This window comes from Suricata suricatta, chromosome 9, assembly GCF_006229205.1.
Source record: "Suricata suricatta isolate VVHF042 chromosome 9, meerkat_22Aug2017_6uvM2_HiC, whole genome shotgun sequence".
NCBI classification, from domain to species: Eukaryota; Metazoa; Chordata; class Mammalia; order Carnivora; family Herpestidae; genus Suricata; species Suricata suricatta.
The window spans coordinates 25,404,279-25,424,310 of record NC_043708.1 but is presented as its reverse complement, the minus strand read 5'-3'; the positions used below and the strand labels follow the sequence as shown (position 1 = coordinate 25,424,310).

Here is a 20,032-nt window from a genome sequence, read left to right as displayed (position 1 = left end):
TCAGGGTCATGAAATGGCAGTTGTACTTCCAGACCTCATTCTCTTACACCGTCAAGGGGAAGAAGCCACCTCTCCCGTGGCCACTGTAGAAGAGAAAGAAAGCAGCTTTCTTCCCGAGGGTGTCACACATGTCTTCTGACACTCACTGGCTCGAGCTGGTTTATGTGCTCATCCCTGATCCAGTAACTAGAACTGAGTGGTGGGAGGCGCTGACTGGCTGAGGCCAATCAAAGCCCGTCCCTGGACCAGGGGTGGAGTTAATCTTCAATAGACCACATGGCTGAGAATGGGAGATGACTGGTTTCCCATAGGACATTTGGGGTTCTTGTTCCAGGCAGAGGGAAAGTCGCTAAGCAGGCGGCCACAGCGATCTGCGTCAGTGGGTAATTCAGACTCTGAGCTGCCAATTCATGGAAGCCTCTTGTTACGACTGTAGGGACCATCCGTGTATCATGTGGACCGGAGGCTGCAGGCGAATTCCAGTTCTGGTATTCCATGCCGAGGCTATTCTGACCAAGGACAACAATATTCGAGTCATTGGAGGTAGGTATGACCTCCCCCACCGAGGGCAGGGCTGGGCATGGCCCCTGTACCCTTGTCTAGCGGAAGTTGATATCACATATCAACACATATTACATATCAAGGAAAAGGGCCTTGGTCACTAGAAAAATCTAGCCTTTTTTTTTTCTGCTTGAGAAAATTATTTGTAATTTCTTAAATTTTCTACATTTTAAATGGCTTTTCTTCTCTAAATTTTTTCTTCAGAATACTGTGTACATGCATTATTATTATTTTTGTGGTAAAATATACAAAACAAAATGTACCCTTCTAACCATTTTAGAGTGTACAATCCAGTGGCATTTGGTAGTGTCACACTGTTGTACAGCCCTCACCACGACCTAGTTCCAGAACGTTTTCAGCATCCTACAGTAAACCCTGTATCCATTAAGCGGTCGCTCCCTATTCCCCTTCCTCCAGCAACTAGTCCCTGCTTACCTCCTTTCTGTCTCTAGCAATTTGCCTATTCTGAACATTTCATACAAATCCACTCAGACAGCACGTAGTCTTCTGTATCTGGCTTTTTTCACTTAGCGTAATGTTTTCAAGGTTCATCCATGTTGAAGTGTGTATCTGTACTTCATTCCTTTTCACGAAATGCCATATTTTGTTTATTCATTCATCTGTTGATGGATTGTTGGTGATTGTTTCCACCTTTTGGCTATTGTGAACAGTGCTGCTCTGAAGATTCATGTATGAGTTTTTGTTTGGACACCTGTTTTCAATTCTTTTGGGTCTGGACCTAGGAATTGCTAGGTCTTACGGTAATTCTGTGTTTCATTTATTAAAGAACCGCCAAAGGAGATTCCATAGTGTCTGCACGATTCTGCATCAGTGATGTAGAAGAGGTCCATTTTCTCCACATCCTCACAGACATTTGTTATTTTCTATTTTTCAGATTGTAGCTGTATTAGTGGGCGTGAAGTGGCATCTTAACATGGTTTTGATTTTTATTTCCCTAATGACTAATGTCCTAGAGTCTTTTCATGTGCTTCTTGGCCATTTGTATATCTTCTTTAGAAAAATGTCTATTCAAAGCCTTTGCCTAATTTTTAAATTGGGTTGCTTGACTTTTTGTTGTTGAGTTGTAAGGGTTCTTAAACATTCTAGATACTAGACCCTTATCAGATACACAATTTCCAGATTCTTTTTCCTATTCTCTGGTTTGTCTTTTCACTCTCTTGATGGTGTTCTCTTGTGAGCAGCAAAAGTTTTTCATTTTGATGACATACAGTTCATTTGTTTTTTTCTTTTGTTGCTTATACTGTTGGTGTCATATCTCAGAACCATTGCCTAACCCAAGGTCATAATCCCTAGGCTTTCTTCTAAGAGTTTTGTAGGTCAAGTTCTTACATTCAGAGCTAAATGGTTCTTAATCCATTTTGAGTTCATTTTTTAATGTAGTGTGAAATAAGGGTCTACCTTCCTTCTTTTGAGTGTGAATATTGAATTGTCCCAGCATCACTGGTTGAAGTAACTGTTCTTTCCCTACTGAATAGTCTTGGCACTGTCCTTGAAAATCAGTGGACTGTGGGTGCATGGATTTATTTCTGGACTCTTAATATTCCATTTATCTGTATACCAGTGTTTTGCTTACTGTACTTTTGTACTAAATTTTAAAATTGGGATGCATGAGTCCTTTAACTTTATTCTCTTTTTTCAAGATTTTTTGGACTACTCGGAATCCCTTGCAATTCCATATGAATTTTAGGATCCACTTTTCCATTTGTGCAAAAAAGGCCGTCGGGATTATGATAGGGAGCATATTGCCCTTTTAGTGTTAGGTCTTCCCGTCCGTAAACATGGGATATCTTGTCATTTATTTCGGTCATTTTTAATTTCTTTAGCAATGTTTTATAGTTTTCAGTGTACAACTTTTAGAGTTCCTTGGTTAACTTTATTCCTAAATATTTTATTCTCTTTAGTGCTATCATAAATGGAATTGGTTTTTTAGTTAAATTTTGAGGTTGTTCATTACCAGTGTGCAGAAATACATAACGATTTTTGTGTGTTGATCTTCAGTCCTGAAACCTTGCTGAACTCATTTATTGGCTCTAATAGTGTGTGTGTGTGTGTGTGTGTGTGTGTGTGTGTGTGTGTATTCTTTAGCATTCTTTCTATATAAGAGTATGTCATCTGCATATAGAGATTTTACTTCTTCCTTTCCATCCTGGATGCCTTTCTTTCTTTTTCCTTCCTTCCTTCCTTCCTTCCTTCCTTCCTTCCTTCCTTCCTTCCTTCCAAGTTTATTTAGAAAATCTCAAGCAGGCTCTGTACTATTATTCGATATGGGGCATGAACCCACAAACCCTGAGATTATGACTCTATCTGAAGTCAAGAGTTGGGACATTTAACCAACTGAGGTGTCCAGGTGTCCTTTATTTCTTTTTCTTGCCTAATTGTTCTGGCTAGAACTTCTAGTACAGTGTTCAATAGAAATGGTAAAAGTGGGCTTCTTTCTCTGGTTTGTTTCTTTTCTTTTTAAATCTGTTTTTAAATGTTTTTTTAATTTTTATTTTGAGAGAGAGAGAGAGAGAGAGAGGAGAGAATCTCAAGCAGGCTTTACGCAGTCAGTGCAGAGCCTTGATGTGGGGCTTGATCCCACAAACCGTGAAATCATGACCTGAGCCAAAATCAAGAGTTGGACGTCTAACCAACTGAGCCACCCAGCTGCTCATTTTGCTTGTTTCTGATCTTAATGGGGAAAGCTTTTAGTCTCTCATTGTTCAGTATGATGTTAGCTGTGGGTTTTTCATGAATGCCCTTTATCATGTTGAGGAAATTTCCTTCTTGTCCTTTGTTTAGTGTTTTTATCATGCAAGGGTATCATGGAATTTGTCAAGTGCCTCATCTACGTTGAGGTTTTTTTCTTCATTCTGTTAATGCGGTATGTTACATTGATTGACTTTTGTAGGTTGAACCATCCTTGTATTCCTGAGATAAATCCCACCTGGTCATGGTAGAGTCCTTTTAATATGCTGTGTGATTTGCTTTGCTGGTATTTTGTTAAGGATATTTGCATGTGTACTCATAAGGGATTTTGTCTGTATTTTTCTTGTGATGTGTTTATTTGCATTTGGTATCAGAGTAATGCTGGCCTCATATAATGAGTTCCCTTCTCTTTTTGGAAGAGTTTAAGAAGGATTGGTATTGGTTCTTTAAATGTTTGATAGAATTCACTAGTGAATCCATCTAGTGTGGGCTTTTCTTTATTTGGAGGCTTATTACTGATTCAGCCTCTACTTGTTAAACATCTATTCATATTTTGTATTTTGTATTGAGTCAGTTTTGGTAGTTTATGTGTTTTTAGTTTTTGTCCATTTAGTTTATCTTATTTGTTGGCATACAAGTATTCATATGATGTATGTATATATTTATCTATTCATTTCATAGTATTCTTCTATAATCCTTTTTATTTTTGTAAGGTCAGTAGTAATATCCTCATTTCATTTCTGCTTTTAGTAATTTGAATCTCTTTTTTTCTTTTCAAGATAGCTAGAGTTTTGTCAATTTTGATCATTTTAAAGAGCCCACTTTAAATTTTGCTTATTTTCTGTTTTTCTCTTCTCCACTCTTCTTTGATTTTCAGTAGTGCTCTGACTCCTGGGGTTAGCCTGGAGCAATCTTCAGATGTTACAGTACCATGGATCAGAACTGTTGTGTGATCTAGTGGAGAGTCTTGTACATGGCTTCTTAGTCACTGGTTCAAATCCCAGCTTTGATATTTACTAGCTATGAGTCTGGGGCCAATCACTCAACCTGTTTTATTATTAGGAAAGTGGATATCATAGCTACCTTGCAGGCATTGTAAGAATTAATGAGATCATTTAATATTTGGCACATAGTAAGCACTCAAAATTTGTGCTACTTAACTCTACTTGTTGAACAGTATCTGTTCTAGTTTGAAATAACTTTAAGGTCTGTCCTTGCTCCATAAGCTAGGAGTTCAGAGGACAGTGAACACCTGCTTCTGGGATTTGAATCCTCCTCCCTCCCTAAGGGTCTTGTTCTAATCCCTTCAGCAAGTTGCTAGGTTACCACTTAAAGGGATATGGTTCATTCATGTTCTCTGAATTTGGAAGAACTGAAGATTTGCTAACATTTGCAAAGAAACTCCCTCTCAATGTGATTGGAGTCAAAACGTCAAAGGTGGGTAAAAACAGCATATTTCTTTGGGCTGCTTGTCACGTAAATGCAGCTCTGCATGCCACGGGGGCAAGAGGCATACCTTCCTTTTGTAGAGTACCTGGGGTTTGATGGGAGTTTGTGTTCATCGGTGGTGTTCCCCATTGTACAAGCAGTCCCTGTGTTTTTAGAACCTATATGTCCTTTCCCCCCTTTACATATTCTCGTGATTAAAGAAAAGGCCACTGAAATTTTTTCTCAAACCTGTTTTCAGGTTTTCTATATCTTCCCAAATCTTTGAAGTTTCATAATTTTCTGCACCATCCTTTATGAAAAGAACAATTTGGATGAGTTTTCCGATTGCTACCTCAGATTTCTGAATTGTTAAATACTCTGGGTCTTTTTTTTTTTTTTAGCTTTCTTAAATAGCTGACATAGATCTGCTCAGATCATAATCCTGTGTTTAAATCCCCTTGAGAAGTTTCTGGGGCATTAGTTATCTTCTGTTGATCTTAGTGTGCTAGATGCCAGTCTTTTTTTTTGTTTTTTTCTGTTACCTGTTAAATGTTTCATTGAATTTAGTGTTAATATTTTCTGTGCAATATGATTTCCTATGCTTTATGAAGTATTCCGGAAATATATTTTTCCTTACTATATCCATTCTTTTTTCAAAACTGTATATACTTTGAACATGTAAATGGATTGCATTTTAGAGACAATAGAGATCTTTTCAGTTAAAGGTAATCTGTTCCTAGGGAGAAGCATCGTTTTATTTTTTAAGTCAGACTCTTAATTGACTGAGCCACCAGGTGCCCCAGCATCATTTTATAATTTGTCTCTGAACATGTTAGCTTCCCAGTTTGCATTTGTGTAGACCAGCACTGTCCAATAGAAGTATGATGCGAGCTAGATATGTAAGTTTTCCAATGGCCTTATTAAAAAAAATAGAAATGGTGAAATTAGTTTTAATAATATATTTTATTTCAGGGCACCCGAGTGCTCTGAAATAACTAACTGAGTGGCTCAGTTAGTTAAGCCTTCAGCTCTTGATTTTTGCTCAGGTCATGGTCTCATGGTCCATGAGATCAAACCCCACATTGGGCTCTGCACTACCAGCATGGAGCCTGTTGGGATATTCTTTCCCTCTTTTTCACACATCTTCTGCTCATGTGCACACGCACTCTTTCTCTCAAAATTAATAAACTTTAATATATATATTATTTAATACAAATTATCATTTACTTAATATAGAAAAATCTTTAAGATATTTGACATGTAGGGGGTACCTGGGTGGCTCAGTTGGTTAAGCATCTGACTTTGGCTCAGGTCATGATCTCGCAGTCTGAGTTTGAGCCCCACATTGGGCTCTGTGCTGACAGTTTGGAGCTTGGAGCCTGCTTCAGAGTCTGTGTCTCCCTTTCTCTCTGCCCCTCTCCAGCTCATGTTTTGTCTTTCTCTCTCTCAAAAATAAATAAACATTAAAAAAAAAGATATTTGATATGTAGTGCATTTTACACTTAGCGTTCATCTCAATGTGGTGCAAAAAATTTTTCATCACAAATACTTAGTCTGTGGTTAGATTTTGCAAGCATTATAGTTGAAAAGGTAAATTTATATGTTCAAGTTGTTCGAAACAGGTTTCCAGTAACTGAATCAAATATCAATTTTCAAATTTAAATTGATAAAGTTAAATAAAATAAAAATTCAGTTTCTTGGTCACACCGGTTACATTTCGAGTGCTGAGTAGTCATGTGTGGCTAGTGACTGTCATGTTCAACAGTACAAGCATAGACCTCCTTTTCTGACATTGAAAGGGTTGCTCTTATATTCTATAAGTAAAAGAAAGTCAGTTTTATCTTCCTTCTAGTTTCCCAGGCTATTTTTGACCGAACTTCTTGGGCCATGTCATCACTTCTGGGTGTTTCTGTGCGGACGGTTAAGATTATGGATTCCTTGTTTTCATTTGCTGCGCCGCTGTCTGCCTGCCCCGGAATTTGCCAGGAGTCCTCCTAGCACGAGGTTGCCCCCCGGATACACACATGAGTGGTTGGAGGAGAGGAAACTCCGTGGTCGTACGGGGCGTGTGTGGAGGCTCCGGCATCGGATGGTAGGCGGTTTGCTAGTGGGACCAGACCATACCCTGCTTCTTGTTTTTTTGAAAGGAAATATGAACAGGGGGTTATTTCTTGAGCAGTTGGGGGACTGGCTCAGTTTATAGTTGCAAGCCTCCATTTGATTCTTGCCATGGGATCGGAGGCCTGGGTTGCCAGGGTTTTCAAACGAAGCCCCAGAAATCTCGATTTTTATATGAATTCTTTCAGTTTTAAGAAGTTAGTGACTAATTCAGTTTTATGTTTAAAACACCACAAAGACTGAACAAGCCATGTCTGCAGGCTGGATGGATTTGGCCCTTGGGTCCCCAATATATAACCTCTGGTCTAACAGTACACTGGTAATCAGCATTATCGGACCCAGAACGTGAATGTGAGTTAAAATCCTTAGCAGTCACACTTGTTTTATGTCACTCCACCCTGTCTTTCTCGCACTCCCCTTTTGGAATATGTGCAGCGTATTGGAGTTGGGTTATTAGTTAGTTAGCTGGCATGGATTAGAGGTAGTTGGTCACTACTCACTACTTACATACTGTGAGAATCAGGTCACTGAGTGCACTGATAATTGTGTTTTCCCGTGTTAGAAGTAGGAGAAAGTATAAGTAGCATTTTTGTTTTTAAATTTGCTGTGTAAAGGGCATAATTTATTACATATGATACTTTGTGTTAATAGCTACTTTTCTACATTTACTTTTTTACTCTATGAAAATTTGTATGCTACTGTGTAGCAACAAGTGTTATGAAAGCTTTACTGCATTAATTGAGCTACCCCATGAGGTAAGTACCTTTCTTATCAACCCCGTTTTACAAGTGGGGAAACTGACCATAGGGAAATCATTTCTTCACGATGACAGGCAGGAAGTGGTAGAAGCAGGATTTGAACCCTTGGTAGTTCCTCTCCAGAGACATATTCTTTTTCTTATTGCTCCCCCTCCTTCCCCAGCTCCAGGTGGTCTTTCTCTGTTTTTCCACACACCTTCCTGACTCCATCCCCTGGCCTGGTGCCGCAGGACCTTCACTGCGGAACAGGTGCGGGATCAAGTGCACTTGTGGTCTGCGGCATTGATGATGCTGTGGCTTTTGCATGTGCAGAAATGGAGAAGCTGGAGATCGCAGTTAACATAATGAAGAGACCAGATTTTCTTTCACTTTCTAAACATTCAGTCTAGAAAAATTAAAAACCTCTTGACTGACTGTAAGAACACTACATTGAATGCATATATACTGTTTCCCCGTGCTCACCAGCTGTTAACATTTGTCTCTGTCTCTGAGCCATTTGAGAATTAGTTCACGTACTTGATGCCTTAGTATTTTATTTAGCAGTGTATCCCTAAGAGCAGGGCATCCTCTGTATCACCACGGTACTGAGAGGACACTCAGGCAGTCTGTCACTGGTAAAGTACCCTTATCTAATATACAGTGCCAATGCTCATTTCCCTGGTTGTTCCAACCTTTTGGTATTTTGACCTTTATATCTATTAGTTTTTTTTCTGAAGTCTAGGACCAAATCAAAGATTGTATTTAGTTTTCCTATTTCTCCTTTCACCTCCCAGAGTTGGGGTTTTTTTTTTTTTTTTTTTTTTTGGTCTTTCATGGCATTGAGAGTTCTAGAGATTCTAGACAAGCTGCTTTGCAGACGTCCTTGTTTAGGATTGGGATTGTTTGTACATGTTTAGATTCAGGTGTAGAGTTTTGCAGGACTATTGCATAGTGTGTCCTACTATATTACATTAGGAAGCATGTGATATCACTGTATTATTGGTGATGGCAAATTCCATCATTTGGGTTTTTAAAAAATATTTATATTTGAGAGAGAGAGAGAGAGAGAGAGAGACAGAGTATGAGTTGGGGGAGGGACAGATAGAGAGGGAGACACCGAATCTGAAGCAGCCTACAGGCTCTGAGCTGTCAGCGCAGGGCCTGACATGGGGCTTGAACTTACCAACTGTGAGATCATGACCTGAGGTGAAGTTGGACGCTTAACCGACTGAGCCACCCAGCTGCCCCTCATCATTTGGTTGAGAATAGTGTTCACCAGATTGCTTCAGTAGAAGGTTGCCTTTCTCCTTTGGTATAAGCATTTCCTGGAATGATATTTTGAGATGCCTGAATATCCTGTTTCCTAATAGTCTCTCAATGGTAACCGTTGATTTTAGTCTGAACCACTACCTCTTATGGTTTCTGTGAAATACTGATTCTCTATTTCTTTCCTTCTACAATTCTAAGCTGGATTTTCTGTACAGAAGAGCTCTCCCTCCTCTGATAGGCAGAATAATGGTCCTCCCCTGCTCCCCGCAAAGATGTCCACCTCCTTATCCCCAGGACCTGTGAAAACATTACCTGACATAGCAATGGAAAATTGAGCTTGTAGGTGGAGTTAAGGTTGCTAATCAGCTGACCTTAATCACAAGGGTCCTTTGAAGTAGCAGAAGGTGGCAGAAGAGGAGTCAGATTGACACTGTGTGAGAAGGATCAGACCCATCATTGCTGGCTTTGAAGATAGAGGAAGGGGACTATAGGCCATAGCATGGGGGCAGCCTCAAGAAGCTGGAAAAGGAAAAGAAATGGACCCTACCCGAGCCTAAAAGGAATGCAGCCCCCCTCTTGCCTTGATGACATCCGTGTCAGACTTCTGACATACAGTGTCAGACAACAAACTTGTGCTGGTTAAGCCACCAAGTGCGTTGTAGTTGATTATAGCAACATTGGAAAACCAGTATTCCTTCTTACTTTCTTATCAGTATGGACTCATGGGTTCTTTAAATATATATATAGAATATAGAATTATATTCTATCTCTGTCATAATTCATTTTTATTTTCAAGTTGTCTTAAAGTTGGCCACTGAGATCCTTGTGGTCCATTTGGATTCATTGAGAATCTTATGACATGTTCCCAGTTTTTGAGCACTTTCCTCTCTTTTGGCATAATATTCCAGCCCTGTCTTGGGCTTTCTTTCTCCAACCTGGAATGAGAAGACAAACTCTTAAGCAGTGTGCTGTCCTGTTTCTTAAATTATAGTCTGCGCCAGAGTGAAGACATACAACTCTGAAGTGTTTTTCTTATAACAGTGTTGCAAAGACAACATAATAGTGATTGATCATCGGGAGAGCCCTGTGACTGGGCTTTCGGAGTTTGCCACAAGAATGAGAAGTATGGCGTGTCTGGTCTTTTCATTCCCGTCTTCCTGTGTCTGCTTTGCGTGGTGTTCTTGCCAGGGCTGGGCAAGTAGCAGCTGGGCTATGGATATTCTCACATAAATGCATAAAACTATAGGCTTATCTTTATAGATTTTGCTCTAAGGCCTGTCCATAAGCTTTTGTATTCTACTCATTCAAAAATTGTTCAGTATACAGTCTTTTCCAAAAAATTTTTCTGTAGACGTGGCGCCTGGCTGGCTCAGTTGGTGGAGCATGTGACTCTTGATCTCGGAGTCGTGAGTGTGAGCCTCGCGTTGGGCATAGAGATTACTTAAGAAAAAGAAAATAACGTGGGTGGCTCAGTCAGTCAGGTGTCTGACGCTTGATTTTCATTCAGGTCATGATCTCACGGTTTGGGAGATCGAGCTCCCTGTTGGGCTCTGCACTGACAGTGTGGAGCCTGCTTGTGACTTGCTCTTTCTCCTCTCTCTGCCCCTCCTCTGTTGTTCATGCTTGCTCTCTCTCTCTCTCTCTCTCTCTCTGTCCTTCTCTTAAAATAAATAAATAAAAACTTTAAAAAAGAAAAAACATTATTGTTATGTAGAAGTCTTAGCTAATTTTTTCAAACACTTTGTGGTGGCGCACAGAAAGAGACGGCATTTAGTGGGCCAGAGCAAATGTTAGTGTTTGAAGATAGCTAGAAGTCTCATATGATTACAGGGGTCAAAAGCCCAGGATGCATATCGGGCCTGGCAGGTACGTGAACGAGTGAAGGGGCCGTGTGGGGATTGTGTTGAGCTAGACTGTGTGAACCTGTCCTGACAGGAGCTCTTACCCGTCCTGCGTGGACTCGCTCTGGCAGAGCGAGCGAGCCCATGGTTGCCAGGGTTTGCAAGAGAGCCCAGAAATCAAGAGTTTTAAATGAATTCCTCCAATTTCAGAAGGTTAGTAATTCAGTTTATCATATTTCTTTTCTTTTCTTTTTTTTTGAGGTGGGGGAAGAGGGGCAGAGAGAGAATCAGAAGCAGGCTCTGTGCTGAGCATGGAGCTTAGTATCGATGTGGCCGTTCACGGGGCCTTTGTGCCTCTTGCAGAAAGCCTGGCTCGGAGCCTCCTGAGGTGGGGTCCTCACGCGGATTCCCCGAGAGAGGCAGCCAGTCCCGTGGTGGGCTTTGTTCCATTGTTGCTTTGTTCTTGGTCGCCTTCTGTGAGGATTCATGTAACGTGTCAAGGATGCCTGGCTCAACCTCATTACCGTGAGATCACGACCAGAGCTGAAATCGAGAGTTAACCGACTGAGCCGCCCAAACGCCCCAGTATTTCAATTTATTTTTATTTTTTATTATTATATTTTAATTTAGGTGTTTGAAAGTCTTTTTTTTTTTAATGTTTATTTATTTTGAGAGAGAGAAGAGAGAGAGTGACGCATGAGTGGGGACAGGCTAGAGAGAGAGAAAGAGAGAATCCCAAGCAGGCTCTGTTCTGTCTGCACAGAGCCTGATGTGGGGCTCAATCTCATGAATCATGAGATTATGACCTGAGCCAAAATCAAGAGTCAGTCACTTAACTGCCAGGCACCCCAAGGTGCATGTGTGCCTAAAGAGGTGAACCCTGGACCCTCAGATTAAAAGTCTGATGCTCTACCAACACGGAGCTACCCAGGCTCAATTTGTTTTTAAAGCACAATGAGAAATTAACAAACAATGTCTGCAGATTGGTTTTGGCATGGATTGCCAGTTTATATCCTCTGGTCTAAGATATACTGGTAATCAGCATTACTGGACACAGGACTGTCTAGAGCAACTGGTCTTTTTTATTTTTTTTATGTTTTTTGTTTATTTTTGAGAGACAGAGAGAGACAGTGCGAGCAGGGGAGGGTCAGAGAGAGAGGGAGACACAGAATCTGAAGCAAGCTTCAGGCTCTTAGCTGTCAGCACAGAGCCCAATGCGGGGCTCGAACCCACAAACCGTGAGATTATGACCTGAGCTGAAGCCGGACGCTTAACTGACTGAGCCACCCAGGCATCCCTAGAGCATCCGTTCTTAACCTTTTTCTGCAGTAGACCAAATGTGCAATGGCAGTGTAGGGAAGCCTTTGGGTCTCTTCTCAGGATAATGTTTAAGTGTATAAAAAATATATAGGATTATAAACAATCAATTTTACTGAGATATAATTATCAAAATATTTTTTAAAAGATAAATTTGTGACATATATGCATTTTTATTAGTGCATTAAATAATATTGTCTGCTAGGAGGTCTGTTAATTACCATGATTTTTACATACTGTGAGAAGGGATATCTTGAGATAGCTAACAGTTGTAAAAAAATATTAAAATACCTGGTGTCTATAGGTGGCAAGGTCACGGGTATTTCCAACACTGCTCTGTTTTGTGCCTACATTTGTAATTGAAGATAATGGTAAATTTCAACAGGTAGTGAAAACATGTCATTTTGCCCCCCATCTATTTTGAAGAACCCCCAGCAAATCTCAGGTTAAGAACCCTTCATCTGAAATTATCTCTAGCCGACTTAATCGTAGTGGAAGGGTGGTAGCACAGTGTTACCGAGTACAGTTAAGCAAGCCACCATCTTACGGGTTATTGTTGTGTCTACAGTTAACGTTCTGATTACTGAATTTGATTCTGTTTTTCTTTAGAACGTTATCATTTGTCTTACAAGATTGTGCGAACAGACAGTCGCCTAGTACGCAGCATTCTGACAGCCCATGGATTTCATGAAGTAAGCTCATTTTTACTACCTCACCTGATCTGCGCTAAAGCTGAAAATCTTAGACATCCAGCCTGACTACCAGTTAATAGGGCAGCTCTAGAAGGTACTTGGGATCTATGCTTAGTGATGTTGCAGAGCTTATGTTGAATTTCTGAGTAGGTTTGCCAGTTTCTCTTTGAAATGCATGGAAAACATTTTCACAAGATTCCTTCCCCCCCGCCTCTGCCTCTCTGTCTCTCTCTCTCTCTCTCTCTCTCTCTCTCTCTTTCACTTGCTCGCTTGCTTGCTCTTTTTTTTAAACTAAAAAACCCCAAACATTTTTTTTGCTATGATTTTAGGCTTGGGATAGAGATAGAGCTGCCCATAGGGAATAGTCTTATACTGAAATAAGATTCTTGGACTGCAAGCAACAGAAGTAGATTCTGCCTAACTTAATCCAAAAGAGGGGTGCCTGGGTGGCTCAGTCACTTAAGCGTCTGACTTTCAGCTCAGGTCATGATATCATGGTCTGTGGGTTTGAGCCCCGCATTGGGCTCTGTGTTAACAGCTCAGAGCCTGGAGCCTGCTTCTGATTCTGTGTCTCCCTGTCTCTCTGCCCCTTCCCTGCTCATTCTGTCTCTCTCAAAAATAAACAAACGTTAAAAAAAAAGGATTTGTGGGTAAGTTATACACAGGATGGATAGCAGAATCAGACGAAGGGGTGAAAAGGCAGACCTTTGTAAGGAGAGAGACTAGAACAGCTCCAGGGATCTGGGAATAGGAATCTTCGGGACTGTCTCTTCAAGGCACTGCCATAGAAATGACTCCGCTCTGTTCATTGTCATTGTGCCTTTCTCCGGTGAAGACTCACGCTCTAGAGACAGTATGACTAGTCCAGCTTGGGTCTTGTGAGGGGGACAGCGGGGTGACTGAAGGTCTTTTAAAACCAAATGGTATATTATTCCCAAGGAAAATTAGGAAAGTTGGGGATATTGTTATTAAAAGGAACAGACAAAAATGCTGGACAGATTTACACTGTAGATAATTTGACATAATTGATAAGAGTCTGGTTGCTAGCTCCTTATCTTAGGTTGAGGTCTGAAATAGACATTTTTTGAAAGTTCTGATACTAGTCTATATCCTGTCTTGCTGTTTTATCTCTGGGGCCTAACATGGTACCTCTCACATCATAGGCACAGGGTACATAGTTGTTGAATGAATAGACAAATGAATAGACAAAATCATTCTTATGAATGAATGAATGATATCCCAAGTTTGTTTACTATGATAAGGTTTCAGTCCTGATCAGTGCTTTATACCCAGCATCTGTGAGGACCTGTGGACACACTGAGATGGGAGTTGTGGGTTTGAGCCCTCTTCTTGTACTTTGATATGTGAGAATGTTAAGAGACATCACAGACTTCTGTGGAAGGATTCATTTATTCTGCTTTTCCTATCTGGGATTTACCCCACGATCCCATCCTTTACAGTTGATCATATCTGTTTTTTGTACTCAGCTTTTATTTTACTAAGTTTAAATACTAACTGGGCACTGTGCTCTGTAGGTGAAAATTTTCTTTGGCCTTTCTTGCCATGTCTCTTTCTGGAGAGAGGCTATCTCCGATGTTTTCATATGTTTTTATCTGCCCTCAGGTTCACCCAAGCAGCACTGACTATAACCTGATGTGGACAGGATCCCACCTGAAGCCCTTCCTACTTCGCACCCTCTCTGAAGCACAAAAGGTTAATCACTTTCCCAGGTAATGCTCTTGTAACTACTTTGCTCTGTTTAAAGGGACTTGACATCGGGCATGTGGCCAGGAGAGATAATGTCCTTAAAAAAAGAAGTCTGTGAATCAGCACAGCGGTCTGCAGATCAAACCGAGGTGTTCATATCCATACGCGTATATTACAGGAGGCCTCTTCAAGGCCTCTGCAGACCTAGATGGTTCTAAAGGAGACTGTTTCTGGATTTCACATCCCATAGGTTCCCTTGCCTAAAATTGAGCAGCTTGAGAGCCCCTCCTGTGGATGTGTTCTCCCTCTCTCACCTCCTTTCTCCTGTTCTTCCCTTTTATAAAACAGTGGCCCTCTTAGGATCTTGACATGGTTCATTGTCCTTGGGTGCGAACATTTCCAGGGTTCCAAACAGCCCCCCGCCGCCCAGTGATGTTGAATTGAATTCTGGTAATGACAAATTATTTTTCCTTGATGGTGATTTCCATTTCTTTGCTTTTAATAGAATTAAAAGCATAAAACTTGACATAATCAAGTTGTCAGCTGATTGGCCATTAATTTTAATTTTTAAGAGTAAGTCATCTTGTGACTTTTTTTAAATGTGTATTTTCTAAGAGACAGACAGAGTGTGAGCAGGGGAGGGGCAGAGAGAGAGGGAGACAGAAACCGAAGCAGGCTCCAGGCTCTGAGCTGTCAGCACAGAGCTGGATGTGGGGCTTAAACTTACAAACCGAGGAGATGATGACCTGAGCTGAAGTCAGATGCTTAACTGACTGAGCCACCTGTGCGCCCCTGTCTTGTGACTTTTAACACAAAATTAGGAGGGAGTTAAAAGAATTGAGTGTCGTTGGTTTAGAAAACTCCTTCCAGTTGCATTTTTATTTGTTTATTTATATTTTTTTATTATAGTTTGTTGTGGAGTTCCAGTTGCATTTTTAATGGCAGCCTGGAAAAGCAATACTGCCAAGTGGCCAGGAGCATAGGCTCTATAACCAATAACCTGGGCCCAGATTCCAGTTCTGCTCAGTGTCCTTGGTAACAAGACCTTTCTGCACATCATTTTCCTCATTGCTAATGATCCGACTGGACTGTTGTGAGGATTTAATATGTCGAGATCTCAACTATTTAGAACAGTGCTTGCTTGTTACATAGTAAACACTATAGAAGTGTTAGCTGTTATTTTTTGTGACCGAAGTTTCTTAGTGTTTTCATGTGTGAAGAGGAAAATAGGAATACAACTGAGAGTGAAGCTACCTTACTCTGGCAGTCACACTCAACCATGGAGAGACAGATAGATGACCTTGTAGAGAAGAGGGAAACGAAGCTCATCCAATGAAGAGAAGGAAATCCAGTACGACTTTTTGTATTTGGACTGTGGTTACGTTTCATTTTATTTTGTTTATTTCTAGGACTTAAGTCCTAGTTACTCATTTATGCTAATAAGTTTTCCTTTCAATTACTTCATACACTTTTCTCGTTTTTATCTATGAAGTTTATTTCTTAATTTTTCAGTCCTCTTTTTTCTTGTCACTGTGTGTAAATACCTGGTCCAAGTCAAGTAATTTCCTCATAATCTTGCGTAAATGTGTGTTTTTAAGTGTTCACAACAAGTTCCAATTTTGTTTATGCATCTGCTTCATTTGCAGAGAGTAACTGAAACCTTATTTTTCTTCCTTCGTGTCTAGAAGACGTGGATTTGGTATTCTAAATGTGTGACTTAGATGGTTGAAGGGAATCAGATACATCTATCTTAAGTAGGCATTTTTAAATTTTTTATTTTTTTAATGTTTTATTTATTTCTGAGAGGGGCAGACAGAATCCATGAGGCAGGCTCCAGGCTCTGAGCTGTCAGCAGAAGTCGGATGCTTAAGCGACTGAGCCACCTAGGCGTCCCTGAAGTAGGCATTTATAGAGTCCTTGAAATAGCCCACACTGGAGTCTGCATTCCTAATTCATGTTTGTGGTATATTACTCACTTTAGTAGATTTTGAAGTACTGCTGTGGGTGTATAGGAATTCTATCTTTGTTTAGAATTAAACAGCACTAGTAAATTTGAACCTATGTTTTCTTGAGATTTCTTCGAATGTGGTGTTCTTGTATGTTCGAGCACATTAATAACCCGGCACCGAAATGCACTGCTCTTTGCGGGTTCTGCTGCTCTATCTCGCCTGGTTTCAATCCAAAGACCTGAACTCCCATGCAAGAGGCTTCAGGCCCTTAAAATGTTTCCAATATTATTGTGAACTTCCTGAATCTAATTTTTTAACTTTTTATTTTTAGTAATTTCAGACTTCTAGAAAACTTGCAAGAATAATATAGTTACCCTGTATCCTTTACCCAGTTCTACTAACATTAATACCCATTTTAACCATGGCATAGTTATCAGAATGGAGACATTAACCTGGGCATACTACATATTTCAATAAAAATTCATAATATTTATGATGTTTTGATAAATTGTGTATTAGGGTGGTTGCCATGATAATCAGTCCAGTGCAAAGAGTGTGTAGCCTAATGATCATAGGAAATTTGAAAATAATGCCTATTAACTCATATGCATATTTTGCTACAGAGAAGGTATGGTGATGTAAGAGTTGCAAGCATGAAGTATGTTCTGTTAGGCTCAGCCCTTCTTTAGGGGAAGCATCATGGAAGAAGTGAAAGCAAGGGTGACTGAGCGATCATGCCTGGGCCAGGAGTGGGAAGAAGGCTTCTGGGCACTGGGAATGTTCTATGTTTAGTCTGGGTGGTGCGCCCACAGGTGACCAAAATTCATCATGCTCTGCATTTGTGATTTGTACGCTTCTCTGTGTATATGTTACCTTCAGTAAAAAGTATGTTTTAAAACGTGAAAAATATATTGAGACAAAAAGAGCTTTTTCTTTCACACCATTTTTTAAATGTACAGGGGCCTTTGAATCCTGATGTTGTTTTGATTTCCTTGAATATACTTAAAAGGGTAGAATTAGAATTTTATTTTAAAATAAGATTTATTATTCATTAGCTCATTTGGGACAGTTTAAAGGATACATAGTCTCCCAAAATTCTATGGGGGGTATCAAGCAAAAGGATTTGGAGACTCCTAGGCTTGGGCGTCTGTAGGAGAAGGCATTCGTGTTCTTGTCCTCTCATCAGTGTTTCTAACTGATGATAAACATCATGGGGGTACTGTGTGAAAATGTGTACTCACAGGTCCCAGTGCAGATTCATGGAATCACCATACCCAGGGGAGGCGTGTACTTAGAAAGTATCTTCTAGGTGGTTAATCTTTCTAGGTAAGTATATACCTAGAAAGTTATATATTTAAAAGCAGTGAGGATGGGGCACTTGGGTAGCTCAGTTGGTTAAGCGTCTGACTCTCGATTCCCACTGAGATCATGATCTCACAGTTTTGTGAGTTTGAGCCCCACATGGGCTCTGCGCGGACAGCATGGAGCCTGGTTCAGATTCTCCCTCTGTCTCTGCCCCAACCCTGCTTGAACTCTGTCTCTCTCAAAATAAATTAACTTAAGAAAAAAAAAAGGCAGTGAAGTGATTTATATCTGGAAAGTTTGGAAATTACTGTTCTAGGCTAAATCAGTATTGTAGACCATCTGTACCAAAATCACCTGGGACACTTGTAGAAAATGCAGAATCCTAGACTTTATCCCAGGATTTTGAGATGTGGGGCCTACGAACAATAATTTCAAAGAAACTTTCTAGATGCTTCTTATCTAAAATTTAAGGACCTCTGCTGTATCTTTATATGAAGAGGATGATGGATAAGAAAGAAGTGTTTGTGATACCCGCACTTGGCAAAGCCACCTTTGAAGTTAAGAAATTATAGTGAAAAATTAGACCTGAGAAACAGACACAGTAAGTTTTTCGTGGTTACAGTAAAGGTTCTTAGATGGTTTTTAAATAGTGGAACAAATCCTGAGTGCAAACCAGTAGTGGAACACATGAATCCAGTTGAGAGTAACTGACATGCTCCAGAATGTACTTCCTGGTCGCTGGCAATCATCACCTGAAGTTTACAGTGATCATTTCCTTGCTTTTATTTAAAATTTTATCTCTTGCACATCCATCTTTTAATGATGTAAATGTAGTTGTCAGTGGGATTCTTAACCTAGTGATCTGGTACTTTACTACAATAGGATCATTGTAGCCTAACAGTAACGTCTATCTTGGCCACTTTGTAGGAGAAACATATCAGACCCGGAGGTATTTGTTTTACTAGTGATGATGCAAGTTCCATGTAGTTCTAGAAGAGGCTGGACAGTTACTGGTGTGGCAGTAGGCCTGTAACTGTGGGTAAGGTAGCCACATCTTCTGTTTTCCTGAATGGTCCTGTTTTCAAGTACGCTAACCTTTTTTTCAGGCTATATTTCTCAGAAGGTCATGCCCTCTAGGTATCTTTGTGTAAAAATTCCCAGAATTCTTCAGGTTTGGTACTTGTTAGTTGGCATACTAGTATTTTTTCATTATTTGAGTAATCTAGATTTTTTTGTCCTATTAAAGAATTATGATTTAGTTAATGTAAAACACCTAGTGTTCCTAAAATGTTTCATAATGATTTTTAGCAGCAAATAGTCACAGGCGGCTAATGAAGCTTTATGAAGCTAGAACTTATTTGACATATTTGGCTTCTGGACCCTGAAAATTTGAATATATTTATCAAAAGTCAAACTTAGAACACAGTCTTTTTTGTTTGTGTATATTTAAAGTATGTTTCAGAATAGATTTAATACTCACAAATCCCCTCAAAATCCATTTGGCAAAAGGAATCAGATTTAAATGTCAAAGCTAAAATGGTAAAACTTCTAGAAGAAAATACAGGAGAAAAATCTCCATGCACTTGGATTTGGTAAAGGTTTCTTAGATCTAACAGTAAATGCACAATCCATAAGAGAAAAATGTTGATAGAGTGGTCTTCCTGAAAATTTAAAATGTCTGGTCTTTGAAAGACACTTCTAAGAAAATGAAAAGGTATGCCACAGACTGGGAGAAAACTCAATAATAAGCAGTCCCTCCCCCGCCTTTTCTTAAATGGGCTAAAAATATTTGAACAGATTCTTACCAAGGAAGATAGACAGGAAAAGATGTTCCACATCAATAGTCACTAATGGAATGTGAATTAAAACCACATGATGTGGGGCACCTGGGTGGCTCAGTCGGTTAAACATGACTCTTGATTTCAGTTTAGATCATGATCTCACGGTTTGTGGATTCAAGTTTCACATCGGGCTCTGCTCTGACAGTGTGGAGCCTGCTTAGGATTCTCTCTCTCTCCCCCCCTCTGTCTCTGCCTCTCCCCTGCTTGTACTCTCTGCCTCTAAAAAACAAATAAACTTAAAAAAAAAAACCACACACATGAGGTACTACTAACTACCTATTGGAGTGGCTAAAAGCAAAACAAAAACACCAAACAACACCAAGTGCTAGTCAGAATACAGCGCAACTGGAACCCTGAAACTCTGCCAATGGGAGAGGCAAAACAGTACAGCCACTTTGGATAACAGTCTGGCAGCTTCTTATAAAGTTAAATATATAATCACACATGTGTTGGTTTTAAAATGTGTCCACAAATCCCTTGACCTTGCCTTCAAATGGTTGAGCTAATTTCTGTGTTCTTGGGTGTGAGCTGGACTTTGTTGCTTCTTTTTTTTTTTTT

General features: G+C 40.0%; 1 protein-coding gene across 1 annotated transcript in view; it reads left to right on the top strand.

The window, feature by feature from the left end:
* Positions 1-20,032, top strand: part of TTLL5 (tubulin tyrosine ligase like 5) — a 274,511-nt gene that overhangs the window by 6,658 nt on the left and 247,821 nt on the right. The window contains exons 3-5 of the mRNA XM_029952174.1: positions 437-543; positions 12,590-12,672; positions 14,296-14,402. Of these exons, the coding sequence (XP_029808034.1) occupies positions 437-543; positions 12,590-12,672; positions 14,296-14,402 (297 nt within the window). The remainder of the gene's footprint in view (positions 1-436; positions 544-12,589; positions 12,673-14,295; positions 14,403-20,032) is intronic.